Raw genomic sequence first — 23,167 nt, forward strand, 5'->3', positions numbered from 1 at the left:
ATAAATGAGCAAATTTGAGATGGAATCTTAGATATAAAATACATAATTTAAACTTACTTTCAGAAATGCAAACATACCTTCACTGAGGTTATAATTAACACACAAGCTCTTTATGCAATTTGTATAGTTTCTAGTGAAAATGCAGAAAGGTTTTAGTATTTTATGTAAGATCCATAAAATTTTGAAAGTGAGAAATGTGTGTGTACCTTATCTTAATGAAGGTAATAAAATATATTTGAATTAGGCTTAATGTAAGTCCCAAAATATGCTTATACGACCGTACCCTCAATCTGTAGACTAATCTTTTGAACAACTTATTTGTGTTGTAACTCAAATTATCACTAACTTCACTTCAGTAGGCACTGATATTATTTTCAATTATAGTTTGAGGCACTTCTAATTGTACTTACATAATTATATAAAATATTAAATAATAGTGAATATAAAAATATGTTATTATAACATGCATAGGATACATAAACTTTGGTTTATCCAAAATGTCACCAGAATTATTTTCTTGTAATACCATATATATTTATGACAATAGATATCTTATAATTTTGATTCACATATTGATAAGATTGTCAGAGGCTTTCTGAATTATTAAAAGATTATTTTCCTTTTTTTCTCTCTATTTATCCTAGGTCGCTGCAGTAACTCCTAACCTGCTTCTCCTTCCCATTAGCATTTCCTCTGGCTGATTCATCCTGCACATCACTACCAAATCAGTCCTCCGAAAATAGTGGTTTTATCCTATCAGTTGTTACTCAAGCAACTTTAGCCGCTTGCTTCAGTCTCTTGCTTCCCCTCAAACAACCCCTAATCCAGTAAGTTGTCATCCTCACTGTTCCTTCATAGTAAATCCTCACTGACTTTGCTTATAGGTGTTGACACAAGGTTTGTTTCCTTTCCCTCTGCTTTCTGTTTCTCTATCTGAAACCTACTTCTGTCAAACCTTAATTCAAATTCTGTTTCTTAGGTCAAGTTTCAGGGGCTAGTCTTTGGACTACTCTGGTCCAATATTATCTTCCTATTTCCCATTCACTTAATGTTTGTACTATACCTATATGTTATAATTACTTTCTTGTATTATTCTCTAATTGTTTCTTGTCTGGAGGTCATATTTTCCTGGCAGATTGTCCAAGACAGTGGTTCAAGCTCTGACTATGTAGTCTCTATTTCAAGACCTACTGAACCAGATCCCTGGGGGGGGGGGTTGGCAATCTCTAGTTTTAGTTAGCTACCCAGGTGATTCCGGTGGTCATCAAATTACTTGGTGTCACTTAAACTGGCAGTGAATTAACTATAGATTGTATTAAATGTATTTTAAGTTTTTGGAAATGTATGATGTATGTTACTTCTTTTCATCTAAATTAGAGTTAGCCAGGATACCCCATTCTCCTCAAATTATGTAGAAGTGAGAAATTTTCAAATAAAATGTTTCTATCACATGTACATAAATGAATATACATATGCAGTTACTCTTTACAAATATTCAGTTCACTTTTTAATTATATGACTAATTTATGAACATATGCTCATGAGGAATTCAAAAATACAAAATGAAAGTCACTCTTGATTCTTTTCCTAATCCTTTTCTTTCCTCTCTGGTAAACAGGTCTATTGATTTGCCAAGTTCCCTTCTGAGCTTCTAAAATACATTTACGTATTTTGTATTAGTTTTATTTTTTCATATGAATACAGTATGAGTTGTTTTGAAACTTATTATTTTGTTTTAAAATTCTTTCCATATCAGTATATGCGTATGTATATGTTTGTATATGAATGTGTATTCACATTGTGTAGTGCCCCATTACATGGATGTGCCACCATTTATTTAATAATCTTCTTATTAATAAGTGAACATTAAGGTTATTTAAGAATCTTCTTCTTAATAAGTGAACATTAAGGTTGCTCTCACATATTTTCCTTATTGTAAGTCACACTTCAGTGGACATCGTTGCATATGCCCTCTTGTGCACAAGTGCCATTTGCTTTTGTTTAGGAAGCTCTTCCCATTTCTGCGTTCCTTTTCATTTTTAGTGCACAAGCAATACCTCATAGCCTGCATCAGTGTGCAGGTTTTCCTTTTCAGTATGTGGCCAATAAAGCACAGGTTCAAGTCAAGATATTTGGATTCTAGACCTGGCTCTGCCATTGACTTGCTCTATGATCTTGGACCCTTTTCTCCTTTGTTTCATAAAGGTATTAAGTGGGATGACTTTTACGGTTTCTTACAGTTCTGACAGTCTCTTATTCTAATTAGGCTTATGGGTGTGACATTGATTTTTATGTTACATTCAGCTAGTAGCAAGAATCAGTTGATCTTGTTAAGTAAATCATAAAAGTGTACAGTGCTAACGAATAAAGGGACCTTATGCTTTACTCTAAATGAGTCTTTGCATTACCCCTAACTGACGTTTGAATGCCATTTTTGGATGAAAAAATAAAAGTGTGGTAGTAGTACATTTTTTCTCTTGGATAATTCTCAAGTTTGTAGAAAACTGTTACACACACCAGCTCATTTTAAAGTATTATCTCATTCTCACAAATCCTGAGTAATTAAAGGAATTGCTCAAGATCATCAAGATCATTCAACTAATAAGTTTCAGGGCCCAGACTTTAACTTCACACCTTTTGATTTCTAAGTTCACTGTTCTCTTAAAGAGAAAAAAAGTATTTTTCTGATACTCAAAATGGTTATTCAATATATACTACATTTCTTTTTTTAACATTTATAAAGTGCATAGTATTTATAAGGCGCTCTTTAAATGTTAGTCTCGCCATTCCCAACCTTTCTCTCATGCCTCCTAGTTTATTTTATATAGAAGCTGGCACTTTGTTCAGTTTTAACAGTTCTAGACATCAAGATGACCAACACTTTTGAGTCAGCATCTCGTAAGCATTTAGGAAATACATCACACAAGTAGTTGTGGTTTTTGTTATCCTTAAAATCACTTGACACAGACCATAAACATTTAGCTCTGGTGCATGAAAAATGGGTTAGAGGCCAAGCTTAGCTTGTCTGCAGGGTATCTGTTTCATCTTCATGATAGAACCCAAGTGTGCCAGTGATGTTTCATGGAAATACTTCATATGAAGAATGGCTTTGTTTTTGTTGGGAATCTTTTAAGGAATACTCATCAAAGGGTGGATTTTTTTTATTTTCAAATACTTTCTTCCTAACCTACCAGTGCTGAACTGAAGTTACTACTTGCAGAATAGCCTCTCACAGAAAGAGAATATAACATAATCCAATGTGACTTTTGAGGTTAAAATGTGCTACTTACAGCATTTTTTTGCTTAAAAATTTTGTTACTACCATAAAGCTGAAAGTATGTTTTCTTCATGGTGCAATCTTGCCTCGCAGCAGCACTGACCTCCTGGGCTTGAGCAATCCTCCCTCCTCAGCCTCCAGAGTAGCTGGGACTAAAGGTGCATGCCACCACACCAGCTAATTTTTTTTTTTTTATGTTTTATAGAGATAGGGTCTCACTATCAGGCCTAGGCTGGTCTTGAACTCCTGGCCTCAAGCAGTCCTCCTGCCTGGCCTCCCAAAGTACTGACATTTGCACGCGTGAGCTACTGCACCCGCCTGAGACTGTCCCTTTGTAAGTTGTGGTATTAATTCTGCAGTTATGTCTAGAATAGAATTCTCTAGACTGATGGGAAAGTTTTTGTATTTCAGTATTCTCATTTCCTTTACTCTACAAGCTCCCCTTCTCTTTCCAAAAATTATTAAAAGAGGGAAAAGTTGAGCAAAACAAAGAAATAGACGATTTGGAGCTTTTCCACATTTTTTCTGTTTCTTGACTTTACCCCTTTCACACTCCTTTTTTTCTATTACCTTTTTAAAAAATTTCCCTTGCCTCTGTATCTACCCCTATTATCTTGATTACTCCGCTTGGTACCTCCCACTCTTCCTCCTTCTGAGAACTTTACAGTCTCATTAGTTGTCCTCTTGACCGATACATGTACATATACCGCAGGTCACTGGTCATCAGAGTACTATAGCCAAGGTTCTCAACTGCTGTTACAGTTCTCAAGTGTGAAGTGCCAAGGGCAATTTATCACTAATTATGAGTACCCCAGTTTGTACATGCTTTGCTTTTTCAAAAAACAGATGTGAGCTTAGCCCTAAAATCATGTCACTGTCACTCACTTGCATACAGAAATGCTTTCTTGAGTGGGAGAGAATGACACTGCAACTGATGGACTCTCTGGGGACCGAAGCTTACCTACACCACAGCCTGTGGGAGTGTGTGGTGGGACACGCAAAAGTCATCTTTCCTTGGGCCTATTCCCTTCAGAAAAAAAAGGCTAAAAACCTAATCAAAGAAGAGGAAAATGTTCCCACTGAAGATTATTGTTGCTTATTTGGGTTTGTTTTTATTAAAAGGTGAATGTTGGAAAAAGATAGTTTCTCTCTCCGAGGTTAGATTTGTTTGTTTTTACTAGTTATTTATCAACACAAGACTGAAGTTAGGGTGAAAGTCATCCACAGGTTTTATTAGGTAGATATTAAAAATAGCAAATCCAAAGGATTTTACAAATGGAGGAAGACTGCTTTTGATCTATGAAAGTATGTAGTAGACTCCCTTGCTAGCCTCCTTTCACAGGTGTTTCTGGTAAGACATTGCAAAAGCAGAGTTAAAGAAGGCACCACTATAAATCAAACAGGTTTCATGTTTTACCTGTAGCGTGTTTTTGTTGTTTCCATCATCTGTTTGTCCTGTCCATTAGTATAGAAACTTCAGAGGGATCTAATGTTTTCCCAGGAGGTTTCTTTGTGGTAACCTCAATTTTTCTTTTCCAACTGATGTTGACAATCTCTACTTACTGTCTCAAATTTAACATAAAATGAAATCTTTACTCAAGCAGAAAGACTATGATGATCTTTAGTTGTTTCTCTCTAGGGAATAAATTAGTCATAGATACATGAATTTCTATTTAGTTAAAAGAAAAAGTTAGTGGCAGAGAGAGGGTTTACATTTGTTACAACCCAAATGTCTATAGCATAATACCATTTTTTTGCTCAGTACATGTTCCAGACTTATGGCTGTGAGGATAATTTTAGTTCTAAAGATAGCAAAATCTCGTAATTTCTCTTGGAAATTCGACATGTGCTTTTAAGGATGCATAAGTGAAACACGGGGAGTGAAAAAGTAAGATTTTTGTAGACAAGTGATTTGCTTCCTTGTCCAGTGCCTTACTCTCTGGAAAAATACATTTGCTTTCATAGCTCATTAATAGTTTCATCACTGATGTTCAGATAGCATATTCTTTTTATTTATTTATTTATTTTTTGAGACAGAGTTTCGCTCTTGTTGCCCAGGCTGGAGTGCAATGGTGCGATCTCAGCTCACCACAACCTCCACCTCCCAGGTTCAACTGATTCTCCTGCCTCAGCCTCCCGAGTAGCTGGGATTACATGCGTGTACCACCATGCCTGGCTAATTTTGTATTTTTAGTAGAGACGAGGTTTCTCCATGTTGGTCAGGCTGATCTTGAACTCCCAACCTCAGGTGATCTGCCCGCCCTGGCCTCCCAAAGTGCTGGGATTACAGGCGTGAGCCACCGTGCCCAGTCAGCATATTATTTTAAAATCAATGTATAAGCCAGGCACAGTGGCTCACGCCTGTAATCCCAGCACTTTGGGAGCCTGGGCGAGAGGGTCACTTGAGCCCAGGAGTTTAAGACCAGCCTAGGCAGCACAGGGAGACCCCACATCTACAAATAAAAAATCTAAAAAATTAACTGGGTGTGGTGGCGCACACCTGTGGTCCCAACTACTCAGGAGATTGAGGTGGGAGGATTACTTGAGCCCAGGAAATGGAGACTGTAGTGAGCTGGCCCACTGCACTCCAGCCTGGGTGACAGAGCAAGACCTTATCTCAAAAGAAAAGAATTTAAATTAAAAACTTTTTAAATAAAATCAACATATAGTTGTAGTGATGGTCGCATAACTCATGAAAGTACTAAAAACCGTGGAATTGTACACTTTAATTGGGTGAATTATATGGTATATGAATTATATCCCTATAAAACTCATATTGAAAAATCAATATGTAATTGTATTTGAAAATACAGGTTTTGGGGGTTTTTGGTCTTTTGTAGATTCACCAGAAAACTAAGTGTGCTTCGTGGCTTCTTCAGATGTGAACGTGTTCACTGGAAGCCCAGTCTGTGTAAAGCTGCTGAGCCCTCACCAGCTCACTGGAGTGGCCCTACACTCCATCCCTCTCTGCACACTTGGATGGCCCTGGCCAGCTGAGTGCTGCAGGTCAGGAGGCTGCTCTCTCCTGCAGCCACACACTTCTGCTCCCGGCATTTGACAAGTGTGCTTACCAAACCCATGCATGCCAGTTGGCTTGTTTTGGTAATTATGTCATCTGATTAAATTTTTTAGTCCACTTATATATAGATGCTAAAAGAAAAAGTTGTTTTCATGAAAAGAAAATTGTAGCCTTAGGGAAAAAAGGTTAATTGCTACAAAAAATGTATACTGTTGAATTAGGCACAGGAGAAAAAATTGTAAAAGATTTGGGAAAAAATCATCAAAATTTAGATGTGTATTGTAGTCAGTATACCCAGGATACTCACAAGTATCCTAAGTCCTCAAAAACTCAGTCATAGACAATGTAGCAGTTCTATGGTTTATGTAAGAACAGATTGACATTTATGTTTAAGTTACTATTAGATATTTAAGGAATGTATGTAGAACTTCAAAAAATGTTTCTCTTTAATTAACCTTTCTGATTAACCAACAAACTAATGGTTCCTGCAGCATTGAACAGAGAGCCTATACTATAGGATACAGAGGCACAAAGAGAAACTTACAAAGTTTAGTAAAATATTGAAAGAGTTTAGGATTGACAGATAGGAATGGGCTGATGTAACAAACCATATGTGTGTGTGTGTGTGTGTGTGTGTGTGTGTGTGTGTGTGTGTGTGTCTAAGAGAAAAAAAGAAACAAAATAAAATTTACTTATGTTAATATTTGTGTCCCTAGCTTCTTGCTTTTTTAATTCATTGTCTACTGATTTCAAAGCTGTTGAGTATGAGAAAAGTAATGAAATATCCCCATTCATTAATCCAACACACACTGATCTGACATCCACTAAGGTCCATACATTATACTAGTTATGGAGATATGAATACAAATAAGATATGTTTCCTTTTTATGTATCTAATGTCTTTTTTTAGATTTTTAAAAATGAATTATCTTTACTGTATATATATAAAAAGAATGCATTTTTGGTGTCCTTTATAATGCTGTAAATATTCAGTCTCATCTTTTTTCTTAAAGTAACAAGTTCTCAGCCAGGCATAGTGGCTCAGGCCTGCAATTCCAGCACTTTGGGAGGCCCAGGCAGGTGGATCACCTGAGGCCAGGAGTTTGAGGCCAGCCTGGCCAACATGGTGAAACACCAGCTCTACTAAAAATGCAAAAATTAGCCGGGCATGGTGGTATGTGCCTGTAGTCTCAACTACCTAGGTGACTGAGGCAGGAGGATCACTGGAACCCGAGAGGAGATTGGAACCCGCAGAGAAGACTGGAACCCGCAGAGATTGAGCCACTGTACTCCAGCCTGGGCGACAGAGCAAGACTCTGTCTCAAAAACAAAACAAAAAAAAACGAGTTATCTTATGCTGTTCTTAGTGGAAACTCAGACTTTAAGCTCCACATCTGCCAAAAGAAAAGACAATTATTTTCTGTATAAGAGATTAATACTCTCTCTTTTCCCTATGGGCTTTTCTTCCTTGGTTTTACAGACAAATACTCACAGTACAGAGAACAGCAAATTAGGCATCAAGAGACTTGAGTTCTCACTACAGCTCCATTATTCAGACGCTGAGAGACCAAAGGCAAACTGAGGCCCATCTCTGAAAATGAGGCTGCAGTGGAATTCGAATATATATTCCCTAAAATTATTTTCAGTGCTTGCAACTTCTGAGATTGTTCCATCTCCTTGGTTTTAATATTTTAATGGGCGTAGAATCCATAATGAGGGCATGTAAATAAAGCTTGAAATTTAGAACACATGCCTCTTTTGTTCAACAGTTTAATACAAAGTGCATTCTAGAATGTAAGCTCTGTGTAGTTGGGAACCCTGTTTGTCTTGTTCATGGATATACTAGGAATTAGATAAATGTTTCTTTGTAAGAGTGCATACATGTATCTGAGTGAGAAACGTAAACAGAGAGAGAAAATAGGAAAGAGAACTTTAGATCTTCAAGAAATTCCAAGGTAGGGTTCCAACTATTGGAAGAGTAATAGCTTAAAATAGAAAGTTTGGAGGACAGGATTTTACATTTTGTTTTGTTCCCTCCAAGTATGGTACAGTCTGGTGAAATATTTCATTTTCAGAAAGAGTATGTAGCTAGGCAATTCAATTATTCAGTCAGCAAATATTTATATATCCTCAATAAATTAGTGTAGTGGTTCTTAAACTTTGGGTCACACAACCCCTTTCAGTTTCAAAAATTGTTAAGAATCTTCAAAGAGCTTTTGTTTATGTCTTATAGCTGTATGTACCATATCGGAATTAGAACTGACAAATATTAAATTATGAAACTCATTAAAATTAATAATAAGCCCATTACATGTGAACATAAATAACACTTTTTGTGAATAATAATTACATTTTTCAAAACAAAAAAGTTTAGCAAGGTAAGTATCATTGTTTTACATTTTTGCAAATCTCTTTGACATGTGACTTACTAGAAGATAGCAGGATTCTCGTATTCTGTAATCTATGGCAATATGCCATTTGGTTGAAATATATGAAGTATATGAAGAAAATCTGGCTTTACACAAATCTGTAGTTGGAAAAGGGAGGTCTCACAAACCCCATGAAAGGGTCTCAGGAACTCCCATGTGTCTTTAGACCACGATGTGATAACCAGTATACTTTTGTTTGTTCAACAAATTGTTAAATGCTTTCCAGTAAATAGGAAAAAAATAATCTGATAGGAATACAGAGTTTGGAGGTTGAGACTGAGTTTGGAGTTTCTTTAGCAAGCTCATCCTATATCTGGGAGGTAAGGTATAAAGGATGAGTGGGAATAATAGAGTGTGGGAAAGAGCTGATTGGAAACACAAGCCCATATCTGTTGAAGTGGATTGCAAAGTTAGATATTAAGAAGTTGAAAACTGGAGAAGCAACTGGTATCTTGAAGAGGGAATAGAATACCTAAAAGAAGGTATTAATATCCTATTTTTTTAAGTGTTAGGATCTTTGCTATGTAAGGAAGCAGCTTAGATTGGAGGCTTAGGGATGTGGATTCCTGCTATGAGAGAGAAGACTGAATCTGGTAGCTGTAGATCTCAGAGAAGAATATTATGCAGTGTGACTATGATTCCATCAGGAGACGGTAATACGGAGTCTGGGAAGGTTCTGCCTCCTGAGTAGCCACTTGAGCGGTCTCTACTGGTATGTAAAGTAGCCAACATTCATCGTTTAAAATCTCTCAAATAGATTGCCTTTTTTTTTTTTTTTTTTATGCTTCCAGGATTCTTTGTAATAGAGATAACAAGTAAAATGTTCAATACATATGTAAAGCCTTTGTTTATGTTATGATGCTTTGTTTTTGATCATTTTTCCTTTGTTGTTTTTTTTTCCAGACCATCCAGACCTTTCAAGTTGCCAAAAAGGTAAAGTAATCTGGGTCATCTTATTAAATAATAAATATACCTGCATGCTTTTTCCAGTCTAGTATTTTCTCCATATTTTTCTGTTCTTTTCACTTTCCTCATTCATATTTTTATGAAAGAAAAAGAAATTCCCATGAGTTGGCTGCTTGAGGAATTCCATATCTCCAAAAGTGGTTTTAATCTTAAGGTAGATTTCTGACCGTATTAAATTCTATTTGTGTCTAGGGCTAGGTGCAGTGGCTCATGCTTGTAATCCCAGCACTTTGGGAAGCCAAGGTGGGTGGATCATCTGAGGTCAGGAGTTTGAGACCATCCTGGCCAACATGGCAAAACCCCATCTCTACCAGAAACACAAAAATTAGCCAAGCATGGTGGCACGTGCCTTTAGTTCCAGCTACTCAGGAGGCTGAGGCAGGAGAATCGCTTGAACCTGGGAGGTAGCAGTTGCAGTGAGCCAAGATTGTGCCACTGTACTCCAGCCTGGGGGACAGAGTGAGACTCTGTCTCAAAAAAAAAAAAAAATTATATTTGTGCGTAAACATTTATATTTGTTTATTTTGCATTCCTTCCTGCAATGGATTGGCTTCTCAGTGGCTTACTTAGTGAGGAGAGAGATACTGTTCTGCCAACTACCAGGACTTGAATTCATGGCAATTTATTTCAGAGGGGTTGTCTTTCTTTTTAAAAATCTTGTTGCCAATGGAAGTATTTCTTTATATGGAAATGTTTAAGGCTTATCTTTCAACAGAGAAAATTTTGACGAGATAAGAGTTCCTTAAAAAAGCATTTTCTCATCAGATGTTCTTACACATTGGAATTCCAGATACAATGTCATTACACTTAAGAAATTCTAAGCGATCTTTGAAATTCAGTTGCCAAAGAAGCTCAGATGCTGGTAACACTGATGCCTGCCTCAAGGGAGTTATCCTCTCTTTGAAGTGAAATTACTACATAAATATTAATTAGTAAACTATCCTTCTATTTTAAAAAAATATATTTTTTAAGTTGTGGTAAAATATACGTAATAGGCCAGGCACAGTGGCTCACGCCTATAATCCCAGCACTTTGGGAGGCTGAGGCAGGTGGATCACTTGAGGTCAGGAGTTTAAGACCAGCCAAGGCAACATGGGGACACCTGTGTCTACAAAAAATTACAAAAAGTTAGCCAAGCATGATGGTTTGCACCTGTAGTCCCAGCTACTCAGAAGGTTGTGGTCAGAGGATGTCTTGAGCCTAGGAAGCAGAGTTTTTACTTAGCTGAAATACACCACTGCACTCAAGCCTGGGTGACAGAGCCAGACCCTGTCTCAAAAAAAAAAAAAAAAATATATATATATATATATAGAGAGAGAGAGAGAGAGAGAGAGAGAGAGCACACGCATTCATGTTATATATAACATAGGTTTATGTTATATATAACATAGGTTTATATGTTATATAAAACATAGGTTTATATGTTATATAAAACAGGTTTATATGATAGTTTAAAAATATTGACATACTTTAAATGTTATAACATGTTTATATGTTATATGTGTTGTATATATAGCATGTTTATATTTGTTGTATATATAACATAGGTTGCCTTTTAACCATTTTTAAGAGTACAGTTCTTTGGCATTATGTACATTCATATTGTTGTATAACCATTACCACCATCCATTTCCAGAACTTTTTTTCTCTTGTAAAACTTAAATTCTTTATCCATTATACATTAACTCCCCATTTTCTTCTACCCCTGGGCCCTAGCAACCATCATTCTGCTTTCTGTCTCTATGGGTTTGACTGCTCTAAGTACCTTGTATGAGTTGAATCCTACAGTATTTGTCCTTTTGTGACTGGCTTATTTCACTTAGTATGATGTCTTCCAGGTTCATTCATGTTGTAGCATGTATTAGAACCCCCTTTTTTTAAGGCTGGAATAATATTCCATTGTATGTATATACCACATTTTGTTTAACAATTCCCTTTTCATTTTTGCAAAAAAAGAAGAGAGAAAGAATAAAGGAAAGAGGTATGCAAGTAAATATGGCATACTAAAAAAACGAATTTCTACTTTTCTATAAATAGGGTTTCTCAAATGACTAAAAATTTTACTTTGAAAAAATTCATTTCTTTCTCTGTTATTAAATTGGTATTATTAAAACAAAGTTATAATTTCTTATAAGTATATATGCATATAACTATAACTTCTTCAACAAAGCCTTTCCTGAGTCCCCTTTCCCACCTTGGCTGGAACTTATTGCTTCCTTTATTGAATTCACAAAACATTTCATCTGTACCCCTCTAAAAAACACATATTTTTGGACAGGCACAGTGGCTCAAGCCTATAATCCCACTTTGGGAGGCCGAGGTGGGCAGATCACGAGGTCAGGAGTTTGAGACCAGCCTGGCCAACATGGTGAAACCCCCGTCTCTACTAAAAATACAAAAATTAGCTGGGTGTGGTGGTGGGTGCCTGGAATCCCAGCTACTCAGAGGCTGAGGTGGGAGAATTGCTTGAACCCGGGAGGTGGAACTTGCAGTGAGCCAAGATCATGCCACTGCACTCTAGCCTGGGTGACAGAGCAAGACTCTATCTCAGGGGGGAAAGAAAAAAAAAACACAAACACATATATATTTTTTTAACCTGTCTTGTAGATATTCGTGTGCCTGTCTTATTTTCTGTATTAGGCTGTAAATTCCCTGAGAGCAAGATCCAAGTCTGCCATTTTTGTATTCCCAGAATGCCTTGCATCCTTACTGTTTAATGCTAATTGTTGGATGAATTTGTTACTTCACAAGAAAAAAAGAGTTGTATATTCTTTTTTTTTTTTTTTTTTAATTTTCTCAAACTTCAGTCACTCTTCCCACTAAGTTGATAGTTGATACCACTGGAAAAGTTATGACTTAATAATATTTTGAAATGTCTGTCTTTAAGGGACAAGAGGAATAAGAAAGAGCTATTAAGGGAAACAGAAAGGAATAAACCAAAGGGGAAAGGATTTTTAGGAAGAAAGAGGTAGCTAACAGTGTTAAATTCTGCTCAGGTCAAGAAAGATAAAAACCAAGAACAGTTAGTTGACTTGGGCAGTTCAGAAGAGTCATGAGAGCAAAAGCCAGGCTATAAGGGGTTAAAGATCCGGTGGTTGGTGACGGAAAGGAAGCCTCTGGCGTGGGGACTGACTTACACCATCTGAAACATGACTTTCTGCTCAGAGGAAAGAGAAAAAAGAAGAGTGTTTTGAGAAAGGCAGCAAAGAGCAAGGGAGAAAAAAATCTTTGTAAGCTAAGAGGAAAATTTATTATGGGGGAATGTTATAATATAAATGACCCACTTAAAATTGGCCCCTATTTTAATGTCACTTGAGCATAAGTTGGCTCTATAAGATACTTCATTTATTTGTTTTAACAGTTATTTCTGATCTGTTTCCAGAGTGAACCCAATAATAAGGTGACTGAAAATCTCTGACTATGTTTGAGGGGCTTCCACTGAGTAGCAGTGAAAACTCCAGCATGGCCGTAACACCCGGGACCAGAATGCCAGGCAGCATGCCTGCTAACTCAGATCCACGGTTCACCCACAAACACGTTTCATTACCTCTGCTGCTTCTGTTTCTTCTTCTGTAAAAGGAGAACGAGCACCTTCAGATCTGTCTCCTATTTGAGACTTAACCTATTGAGAAGATGATGTGAACTTTTATACAGCAGTGCCCTGTAAAGAGCTGTGGGCCCTAACCTCAGCAGCTCGTGCAGCAGTAGGGCCTCTGGGAAAACGGTCTTTCACTGGAAAATGACTACCTGCTGTAAGCCAGGTGTTACAGAGGTGGGCCACATTTACAGTTATATTGTGGTGTCTAAAGATTTTCAATATTAGAGCAGGTGGATGAAAGACAAGTATTATTTGATATGGAGAAGAATACATGATAGTTAAAAGAATGGTTCCTTTGAAAATTCTTCTACTGCACATGTGGTCCACTTTTCAAAGAGAATAATGCACAGGATATGGATATATATATATATATATATATGAGATTTATAGGCCATTTTTAATTTCCTTTACTTCTCCAATTTTCCTACTTTATTGGATTTTTATCTTCATATTACAACCATTTGTCTGGATTTCATATTGCGCATGCAAACCGGTTTCCCATGTGGTACCCACAGCTATACTGTATCTTTGCATAGATAGCAGGAGGAGTAGAATTAGCCTCAGCAACTTTGTGGTGTTGAGGAGAAATACTTGTTTGAGTAAAATTTACTCAGAATGATTGGGCTTTCCCCCATGGTGTGTTATATACTCAGGATGGTGATCCCATTACTTAAATGTGGACAGTTGTCTCTAAGAAAGGTTAGCATGGGAAACATCAGGCGTGTAAGGAAGTGGAATTGTAGTAAGCAAGGTTAAACGTGTTTGGAAGAAATGTGCTGAAATCACTAATGCCATAAAGTTTCCATATGTAGTCAGTGCACGTATATGGTATGTAGCAGTGCTGTAAAATCAAAACCAAATGTTTTCAAAGGGAAGAAAAGCAATTATTGAATGAGGTTTTTAAGGTTGCTATACATGTGTGTGCAGATTTTCAAGAACACAAAATAAAAAATCATTATATGAGTAAATTAAACCACAGTATGAATACTAAGCAATTTGGGGCCTATTGCCCTCTATTGATAACGTTAGCAGGTAAAAATGCATAACTTCTGATTCATTTGAGAGAAAATGAATCCATTTAAAATAAAGTGTAATGAATAATTGTATAAGCCTGGGGCCATTTTCATTTCACAGGGCTGATATTTTAATGGTCTAAAATGTAAAGGACTCTTTTTAAGTCTGAAGCAATGAATGTAGTCTCAAATGTGCTATTGACACAGAGGACTTTATGGCTTCAAAACTAGTTACTTTCATCTTAGTTTGCATTTGGTGGAGGAGGAAATAAAGTAAGGAGAATGTTTTTGCACAGGGTGTGTCCTAGAAGTGTGAAAGCTTCTAGCCACTTGGTGTTTACATTTGAACAACCACAATCAGCTTATTGTCACTTATATGTTTTTATTATATTCAGAATTATTCTAAAAGGTTATTCTGTCTTATCTAGCATCACTTTTCCTGAATGAGTTTTTAAATCCAAAATTTGCAGTCTAGTGAATAATGTTCAAACTTAGAACCCATATGATTTTGCATAGAGAAATTAACTATAAGTAGGGCTAGGAATGTTTAATTGTAAGTTTTGGGAAGCAGACATTTGTGCCAAGTGTAGCTATTCCTAATGTTTCTAGTTACTCTTGTGTCTGAAGAAAGAAATGACAGCCCAGAGATTAAAAGGCCTGACACTAGAACCAGACTTATCTAGGTTCCTAGTTTTGTGACGTTGAATAAGTTCTATAACTTGTCTGTGCCTCAGTTTCATCTCCAAGGGTTGTTGTGAGAATTGAACGAGATGATAATTTATGTAAAGCATAAGAGCAACTGGTATTCTGAATAAGGACGAGCTTGTATTTATTTGTTTATTTTTATAAGATTTCTCCTTTCCTTTCCTTTCTTTCTTTCGTTTTCCTTCCTTCCTTTATTGCTTTCTTTCTTTCTCTTTTTTTTTTTTTTTTTTTTTTTTTTTTTGACAGAGTGTTGCTCACCTAGGCTGGAGTGCACTGATGTGATCTCTGCTCACTGCAGCCTCCGCCTCCTGGGTTCAAGTAATTCTCCTGCCTTAGCCTCCCAAGTAGCTGGGACTACAGGCGTGTGCCACCATGCCTGTATTTTTTGTATTTTTTTTGTATTTTTGTAGAGCCAGAGTTTCACCATGTTGGCCAGGCTGGTCTCAAACTCCTGATCTCAGGTGATCTGACTGCCTCAGCCTCCCAAAGTGTTGTGATTACAGGCCACTTATAAAGCCACTGCGTCTGGCCTTATAAGATTACTTTAAAAGAGCAGCAGTGAAAAGTGCCTGTGCACATGCTCCCTTAAAGCATAATTACGCTATATTTTAATATCCTTACTAGAGTTATAATTTGAAGCAAATATCCCCACAAAGCCAGATCAATAAAGTTAAGACATCAGATTATAAAAATTGGCAGTCTATTCTTAGAGACATATAGTAGCTTTTTTTCAGACTGACATTTAGAGCCACCAGAATTATTTGTAACTACTAGCATGATTTTGAAGAAATAACTCAAAAATATATGAGTAAGAATCCTATTTCAAATGAGCCAGAAGTAGCCATTGTAGCAGCCAAATGAGCTAACATTGCTGAGAATTTGAGAGTAGTGGTCCACAAGTTAAATATTTTGTCTTGCTTTTCTTCTAATAAAGATTCAAGAAACCAGAAGTTTGCAGGATGCATTTTGAATTTTAGAAAAAGTTCAGTTTAGTCAGCTGCTGTTGGGTACTCAGCTCATATCAAGACTTGAAAGTGTCAAAATAATAACGTGTGATCCAGGACCTCATGGAAGGAATACAGAAACAGATCTTCCAATTTGAGGTAACAAATGAGGGTGTGGGAAGCACATCTGGAAGAAAGGGCCTGGTGGTAGGATTTGGTAATAGAGACAGTTCCCCACATGTGGGAAGAGACTAAAGCCAGATTGTAGTAGCTGGAGAGTACAAGCACCAGGTGTTTGTTCATTTAGTCAATAGATATTGATCACCTTCCACCGATAATACACTAAATGAATCTGACAAGAATTTCTGCCCTCATGGAACTCACATATCTAGTCGATATGTTCACTAGTTTTAGCTAGAAGGAAAGTTACCGGTTTGTGGGAAATGTTTAGTTTGTTTTTGTTTGTTCATTTGTTTGTTTGTTTGTTTTTTGAGACAGAATCTCACTCTGTCGCCCAGGCTGGAGTGCAGTGGCACGATCTCGGCTCACTGCAACCTCCGCCTCCTGGGTTCAAACGATTCTTCTGCCTCAGCCTCCCAAGTAGCTAGGACTACAGGTGTGCGCCACCATGCCCGGCTAATTTTTTGTGTTTTTAGTAGAGACAGGGTTTCACCATGTTAGTCAGAATGGTCTCGAACTCCTGACCTTGTGATCCGCCTGCCTCGGCCTCCCAAAGTGCTGGGATTACAAGTGTGAGCCATCGTGCTCGGCCCTCAGTTTGGTTATTTTTAAGATTTGCACTATATGAACCTGTTTATAGACTGAGTTCTTCTTTAAGAACTGTGAGAGTAAAGGTGTGGAGAAAGGGAATAACTAGAGAAACAAAAGTTCTAGAAGACACTGCATGGAGAATGGATCCTCTGTTAAAATTTATTTTTTTTCCACTAATGAAGTGTGTATTTTATATCTTTTACAGGCATAGATGTAGATAAAAAATGTTACTTGTCATATATGAACATTATTCTGACTCTCAGTAGCCTGTGGCATAAAGTGCTACTTGATCACAAAAATGAGGGGAGAATGATCTTGTAACTTTCTTCTGCAATTACATACAAATACTTATAACCTCATTAGATATTGTATTGATAAATACCTGTATTTGGTCTACAATATGAGGATTTAATAAATTGCTCTCTTAGGTACCAAAAATATTTCTGCAAAGGGCCTTCTTTGTGTTCTGTAGTTATGCAGCCCTGATAGCCGACACTTCTTTGTGTTTCTGTAGTTATGCAGCCCTGATAGCCGACACTTCTTTGTGTTCTGTAGTTATGCAGCCCTGATAGCTGACTGGCCAGTGGTGGTCTTGGGCATGTGCACCATGTTCATCGTGGTCTGTGCCTTGGTTGGAGTATTAGTGCCAGAGCTTCCTGACTTCTCCGATCCATTGCTGGTAAGTAGCATTTATGTTTTCTTTAGCCTAAAATCATCTTCAAATATTGTGTATTTTAATACAAGTTGCCTTATGTTATTTAGTAACCCATTTCTTTAAAAACCTTCTCAAGCAACAATTCTCTTTCTGAAAAGTAAAGACATTACTTTATCTGTATTATCAGGTTGTTAAAAGATCAAGGAACTTGCTTACCCTCAAAAATCTGGAAGGTTTGCTTCTTGGTCCCCATGTTTAAGCTAAAAATCAATAAATTGGAGAATCTGCCTTCTATAAAATTATTCTCATAAAGTCTTTAACACTGTCTCTGTTTTCTCCCGAAGAAGTTAAAGGAATTTCAGTATTACTAACAGATAGCGGAGTCTGTTTTTAAGTAAATGTTTCTCTGGAGTGGAATTATTAGGAAAATATGATCAAGGATAATGAAACACTCTTGTAAAAATACTAACAATGTGTAACATGATTTAATATTATCATAATTTTTATAAGATAAAAATAAGTATTTACTAAATGCTTAGTTAGGCATGAGTTGAAAAGATAAACTTTCCTTAGACCTGTAACATACCAAAAAATCAAACTGTTTTGTCACAGCAAATAGGTGATGATTATCATGTCAAGGCATCTTGTTTTAATGCAGCCACCTCTGGAGTAGCTGTGAGGAACAGCTATATTTTCTGTCGAAAGCTATACATCACTTTGACATTGCTTTCCCAAGCTTTCATTGTAACTATACTTAGCCTGAAATGAAACACACTAATGAGCACTTGTAATTTTGCCTTAGGGTTTTGAACCAAGAGGTACAGCAATAGGCCAGAGACTGGTCACATGGAATAATATGGTGAAAAATACAGGATACAAAGCAACATTAGCAAATTATCCCTTTAAATATGCAGATGAACAAGCTAAAAGGTAATCAATTATTTATTTTTATATAACTTTTAGACAAAGCATTGCTTACTGAATTCCTCTTAAAATACTGCCTGAACAAAAAATTTAAATATAAAATGTGTGGCTCAAAATCTTTGCCACTGAATTTGTTTAACTTGTCATTGTGTTTGAAGATTTTGTTGTAGTAGGATGAAAAGGTGAGATTTTCTCTTTTTTTTTCTTTTTTAGAAGTGAGAAAATTAATGTTGATTGCTTCTTTTAATCCTTTCAACTTAATATCAAGAACTAAGCAGGTCATGGCTTTGAGGAAGTACTGTTTCCAGTATGCTTATCAGCCTTGAAATAGCGAGAACTTTATTGAAGATCAAATTGTCGTTCCATTTCAGCCATCGGGATGATAGATGGTCAGATGATCATTATGAAAGAGAGAAAAGAGAAGTTGACTGGAACTTCCACAAGGACAGCTTTTTCTGCGACGTTCCAAGTGAGTGGCATCGTAGATGAACAAACGCTCAGCGGTTTGCTGGCATTTAAAATTGAACATGATCACAGTCTAGACTGATAGTCATGTGTGGCTAGTCACACAGCTTCACTGTTGCTGTTGAACCTAAAGAAATTTTGGCTAATTAACTTTTTCTTTTACTTTTCTAGTTTAGTCAACTACTAGTCTGAGTTTATTATATTATTAAAATTAATGAAAAAAGTAACGATTGAGTGTTCTTATTTTAAGGAAGATATAAATCTAATGAAATTCTCGACCTCGCCCAACATTTGAAGTCTTTTTAAACATTCCTTGTACTGTTTATTTCTAGATCAAATACAGGTACATATTTTTGGATTGAACCTTGAAATAATCTGTTGAATTATTTAAAAATCATTTAAAGTTTTGATTCATTCTAAAATGAATCAGAAAATGACTTAAAGTTCTGATTCATTCAAAAAGCAATACTGTATTAAGAGCCATCTGTGTGCTGCCTCATCACTAGGCAGTAGAGGTAGAGAGGTGAAAAAATAAAGTCTAGAGATTCAAAGTTTGAATACCTCAGGCCTGTCATATAATACAAGTGAATAAAGCTAGCTAGGTATGACAAGAGAAGTGATGGTGATTGTGGGACACTAAGGAACATCTGCCCTGTCTAAAGAAATCAGCTGCTACTTAGCTGCAACAAAAGGTGGGGTTCTAGAAATGAGGACCCAGATGTTGCAAGAACTTGCCAGAGGTCAAAAATCCAGATTTTTTTTTTTTTTTTTTTTTTTTTTTTTGAGATGGAGTTTTGCTCTTGTTGCCCAGGCTGGAGTACAATGGCGCGATCTCAGCTCACTGCAACCTCCACCTCCCAGGTTCAAGTGATTCTCCTGCCTCAGCCTTCCCAAGTAGCTGGGATAACAGGCATGTGCCACCATGCCTGGCTAATTTTATATTTTTAGTAGAGATGGGGTTTCTCCTTGTTGGTCAGGCTGCTCTCAAACTCCTGAACTCAGGTGATCCTGCCGCCTCGACTTCCCAAAGTGCTGGGATTACAGGCATGAGCCACTGCACCTGGCCAAAAATCCAGATTGAATGTGGAATCATCAGATCTCTAAATGTTGACAACAAATTCACTACCCAAAATTTGCTGTAACATGGAGTCAGCCTGATTACTCTGCAGCTGCCAGGGAAGAAGGAAGGCACAGCCTAGAGGACATGAATATAAGTATGTAAGCCATTGATTAGCCATAGTGATTAGGATTGAGGAATTGTGGATAGTGTAATTTCTAATTAAGTAAATATTAACATTAAAGCTCTTTTGATTTCAGCTTTTGCTGTTGTTATTGAAAATCCCTCTTAAATATATGTTTTCCTGTCTTATTAGAACACTTAATAGAACACTAGATGACCTGATTGGATCATTGATGTTTCTGGAGCTTACCAAGTCTCAGGGTCTTTATTTTGATCTCTTACTCTGTATCGTAATAGATAGTAGGAGATTAGGCAGAATCTTATACTGATCCCAGAAAGCAATACATGTTTCCTTTTCTGTCTCTTCTCTTAAAAAACGTTAGGAAGTTGAACTCTGGTTACTTGCATGTTCTGGCTGGTTTATTTCTCTCAATCAAAGTGTTACTATATATTATTGCTTAACCAACATCTGTCAGTTATGCTCTTACCAGGAAAAACATTACATTTCAATAGTCAGTGCTAAATATTGTCTCATAAGTAGATTCTGCCTTAACTAAAGCCATTACCAACTCTGTGTAAATGAAATGTTTCAGTTTCCACCAGGCTGATTTTGCTCTCCAAAATTAGTCAACATAAGATAATAGCCAAAACTTCATGATCATAGATAAAACCTTTTCTAATAAAGCTTTATTCATAAATTTACCAGCTGATTGGTTAGCACAGTTAGGCATTTTAACTAACATAAAATTAATCTTCTTTGTTTTATGTGGTTCATATTTTTTAATATGTGGTTCATGTTGTTTCTGTTCTAAGGATACAGAAACAATATTGTTGGGCATCTGTTATCATCTCATTTAATTCTCACAGCTATTTGAGATAGATATTGCTGTCTGCATTTTACAAATGAGGAACCAAGGCTCAGAGAAGTTGTTAGTTGCCTAAGGTCACAAAGCTAGTAAATGACAGGACCTGGTTATATCCTAATCTGACTTTAAAGACCATGCATGCTCTTTCTGGTATATCATACAACCTCCCTTATTCAGAAACATATTTTTTGTTAATCTGATTTTCAAAATATTTTTTCTAGATTCTAGTATACCAGAGAGACCATGTACTCAACCGAAATATGGCCAGCATTCTGTACTTAGTTGACTGTTTTTAGTGATTTTAAATAGATCACCCACCATCTTTCCTCTCTAGTTAGCTGCCAGGGAGAACATCCCTATAATCCATTCTTGGTATTCCCTAGTGCATCTTTTTTTATTATGGTGATGTGTTGTGAAATTAAAAGGGATATATTCAATTAGTTTCCTATTGTAAATTCCTATGGATTTTTCTTCCTATAGTCTGACCAAAAATAGATTTGCTATATATTTCATACAATTTTAAGATGTAGTGAGTAGACAAAGGCTTTGCGCTAAGACAATATTATGGCATTGCTTTTTTTTGGTTTCTTTTAACATTTTCTCCTGGAATTTATCAAAGGAAAGAATTTCCTGCTGCTAATGAATCGTCCATGTGGTTTCCCAGTTTGAGTTATTTCCGAATCCTGAGTCTTATGAAATAAATGAATAATCTGTAAACCTTTTTCTTTCCTTTTTTTTTTTCATATCACCAGGTGACCGATATTCCAGAGTGGTATTTACTTCATCTGGAGGAGAGACATTATGGAATTTACCTGCAATTAAATCGATGTGCAATGTAGATAATTCCAGGGTATGTAAAATAAAACTAAAATCTCCTTAGCACAAATAAGGTTGTATTATTGAAACTCCTTTTACTGCTGACCCTGGTGTCTGATCAGATGAAAGTACTTAAGAGGCTTACCTACTGAGGAGTAAACTCCAGCAGGCCAGCTTTGCATTCTCTCAGATCCCAGGATCAAAGTATCCGTGTTTCCTTCTCTAACTTTAAAACATACCATCTTCCTTTTTCTTTCCCATTCATGGTCTCTGGCTGTTGATGGTGTTTTCTGTTATTTCACAGAATATTTCTTTTCAGTATAATATTTAAGACTGTTTTTCTTCTTTTGTGGATTTTTGATTTCCTAACCTAGTTTCATCGGTCCCTATTTCCTGCCCTGAGGCAATTGTCAGCATCTTAATTGTGCAATGAAATGTCTGCCTCTCTGGCAATCACTGGGTCATTTGGGCCAGTGACCTCAAAGGGAAATTTAGGGAGCAGGCTGGGAAAGGGGACATCAAAGAGCATAAATACAGTATCTATGTAAATGGCCAGAGTAATCCAATCCTGACCGCCCTGAATGCTAAACACCTTGTTGCTTTGGGAGACACCAGAATGCAAGAAGACAGGTGCTTTGTCTCTCAGTCTTCTCTAGAGCCAAAAACATGTCAGCATCAGAAAATGTAGTGAGCTTCTGGGTTTGGAAGAGCTGTCAATTTCTTATGTTCAGAGATAGTTTCTCTAAATAGAAACTGCTATCTCATGTCACTAATGAACTTGTCCAAGCAAAGCAACTGGCATAAAAGGAACACTTTGTGTTCTCACATAACTCTAAAATGTAAAATAACTGGTTAGTTAAAAATCGAATCATGTGCCCTGCTGAGAGCTAGCCTGACAACCTGATGCAATCACCTGTTCTATCAACAGGGAAATGTCTTAATGAAATAGGCAGTAGAATGGAAAGAAGAGATCACCCAAACCAGCAGTCTCATTGTGCTAATATGAGTACCTTCTAAGAAATACGTATCACCAGGTAACCTAGTTAGTTGGTCCCAGATCTCCCAGATTTACCCCATCCTTCATTCTAAGAGGCTGTTTGTACATTTTGAAAATGACTTTCCAATCGACTGAGGTATTGGGATTTCCTGTCAGTGCCACCTTCCTTTCACATAGACAAAACCACAAAAGATCTATAAACAGACCAAAGTTTCTTAGTTGGTGATCAATCTTTATCTGCGATATTTTCTTCTACAGCTATCAGTTCCTTATTTGAAGGCTATGAACCTATTTCTCCTTGTCATGAATTAGGATACTTCTTATACAGAAAGTTAACTCTAAAGTTGTAAATGTGTAGTGATATTTACTATGTGCAAGATTTTATGCTGGGTACTTGTACATCATTCACAATGGATCTATGACCTTAGAATTTATAATGTGTTTTACACGGATGATAAATTAAGCTTAGAGAAGCTAAGCCAGTCTGGTTACTTTATAATCACACCTTGGATGAGTGCAGTTCATTAACTTCTATCCCTTTT

At 36.6% G+C, this 23,167-nt stretch overlaps 1 protein-coding gene across 2 annotated transcripts in view; it reads left to right on the forward strand.

The window, feature by feature from the left end:
• Positions 1 to 23,167, forward strand: part of DISP1 (dispatched RND transporter family member 1) — a 201,027-nt gene that overhangs the window by 168,036 nt on the left and 9,824 nt on the right. For both annotated transcript variants that reach the window (XM_030936635.1, XM_030936634.1), the window contains exons 3-7: positions 9,629 to 9,658; positions 17,278 to 17,401; positions 18,180 to 18,307; positions 18,673 to 18,770; positions 21,565 to 21,662. In XM_030936635.1, the coding sequence (XP_030792495.1) occupies positions 9,629 to 9,658; positions 17,278 to 17,401; positions 18,180 to 18,307; positions 18,673 to 18,770; positions 21,565 to 21,662 (478 nt within the window). The remainder of the gene's footprint in view (positions 1 to 9,628; positions 9,659 to 17,277; positions 17,402 to 18,179; positions 18,308 to 18,672; positions 18,771 to 21,564; positions 21,663 to 23,167) is intronic.

The sequence above is a fragment of the Rhinopithecus roxellana genome, chromosome 8 (assembly GCF_007565055.1).
Source record: "Rhinopithecus roxellana isolate Shanxi Qingling chromosome 8, ASM756505v1, whole genome shotgun sequence".
Lineage (NCBI taxonomy): Eukaryota > Metazoa > Chordata > Mammalia > Primates > Cercopithecidae > Rhinopithecus > Rhinopithecus roxellana.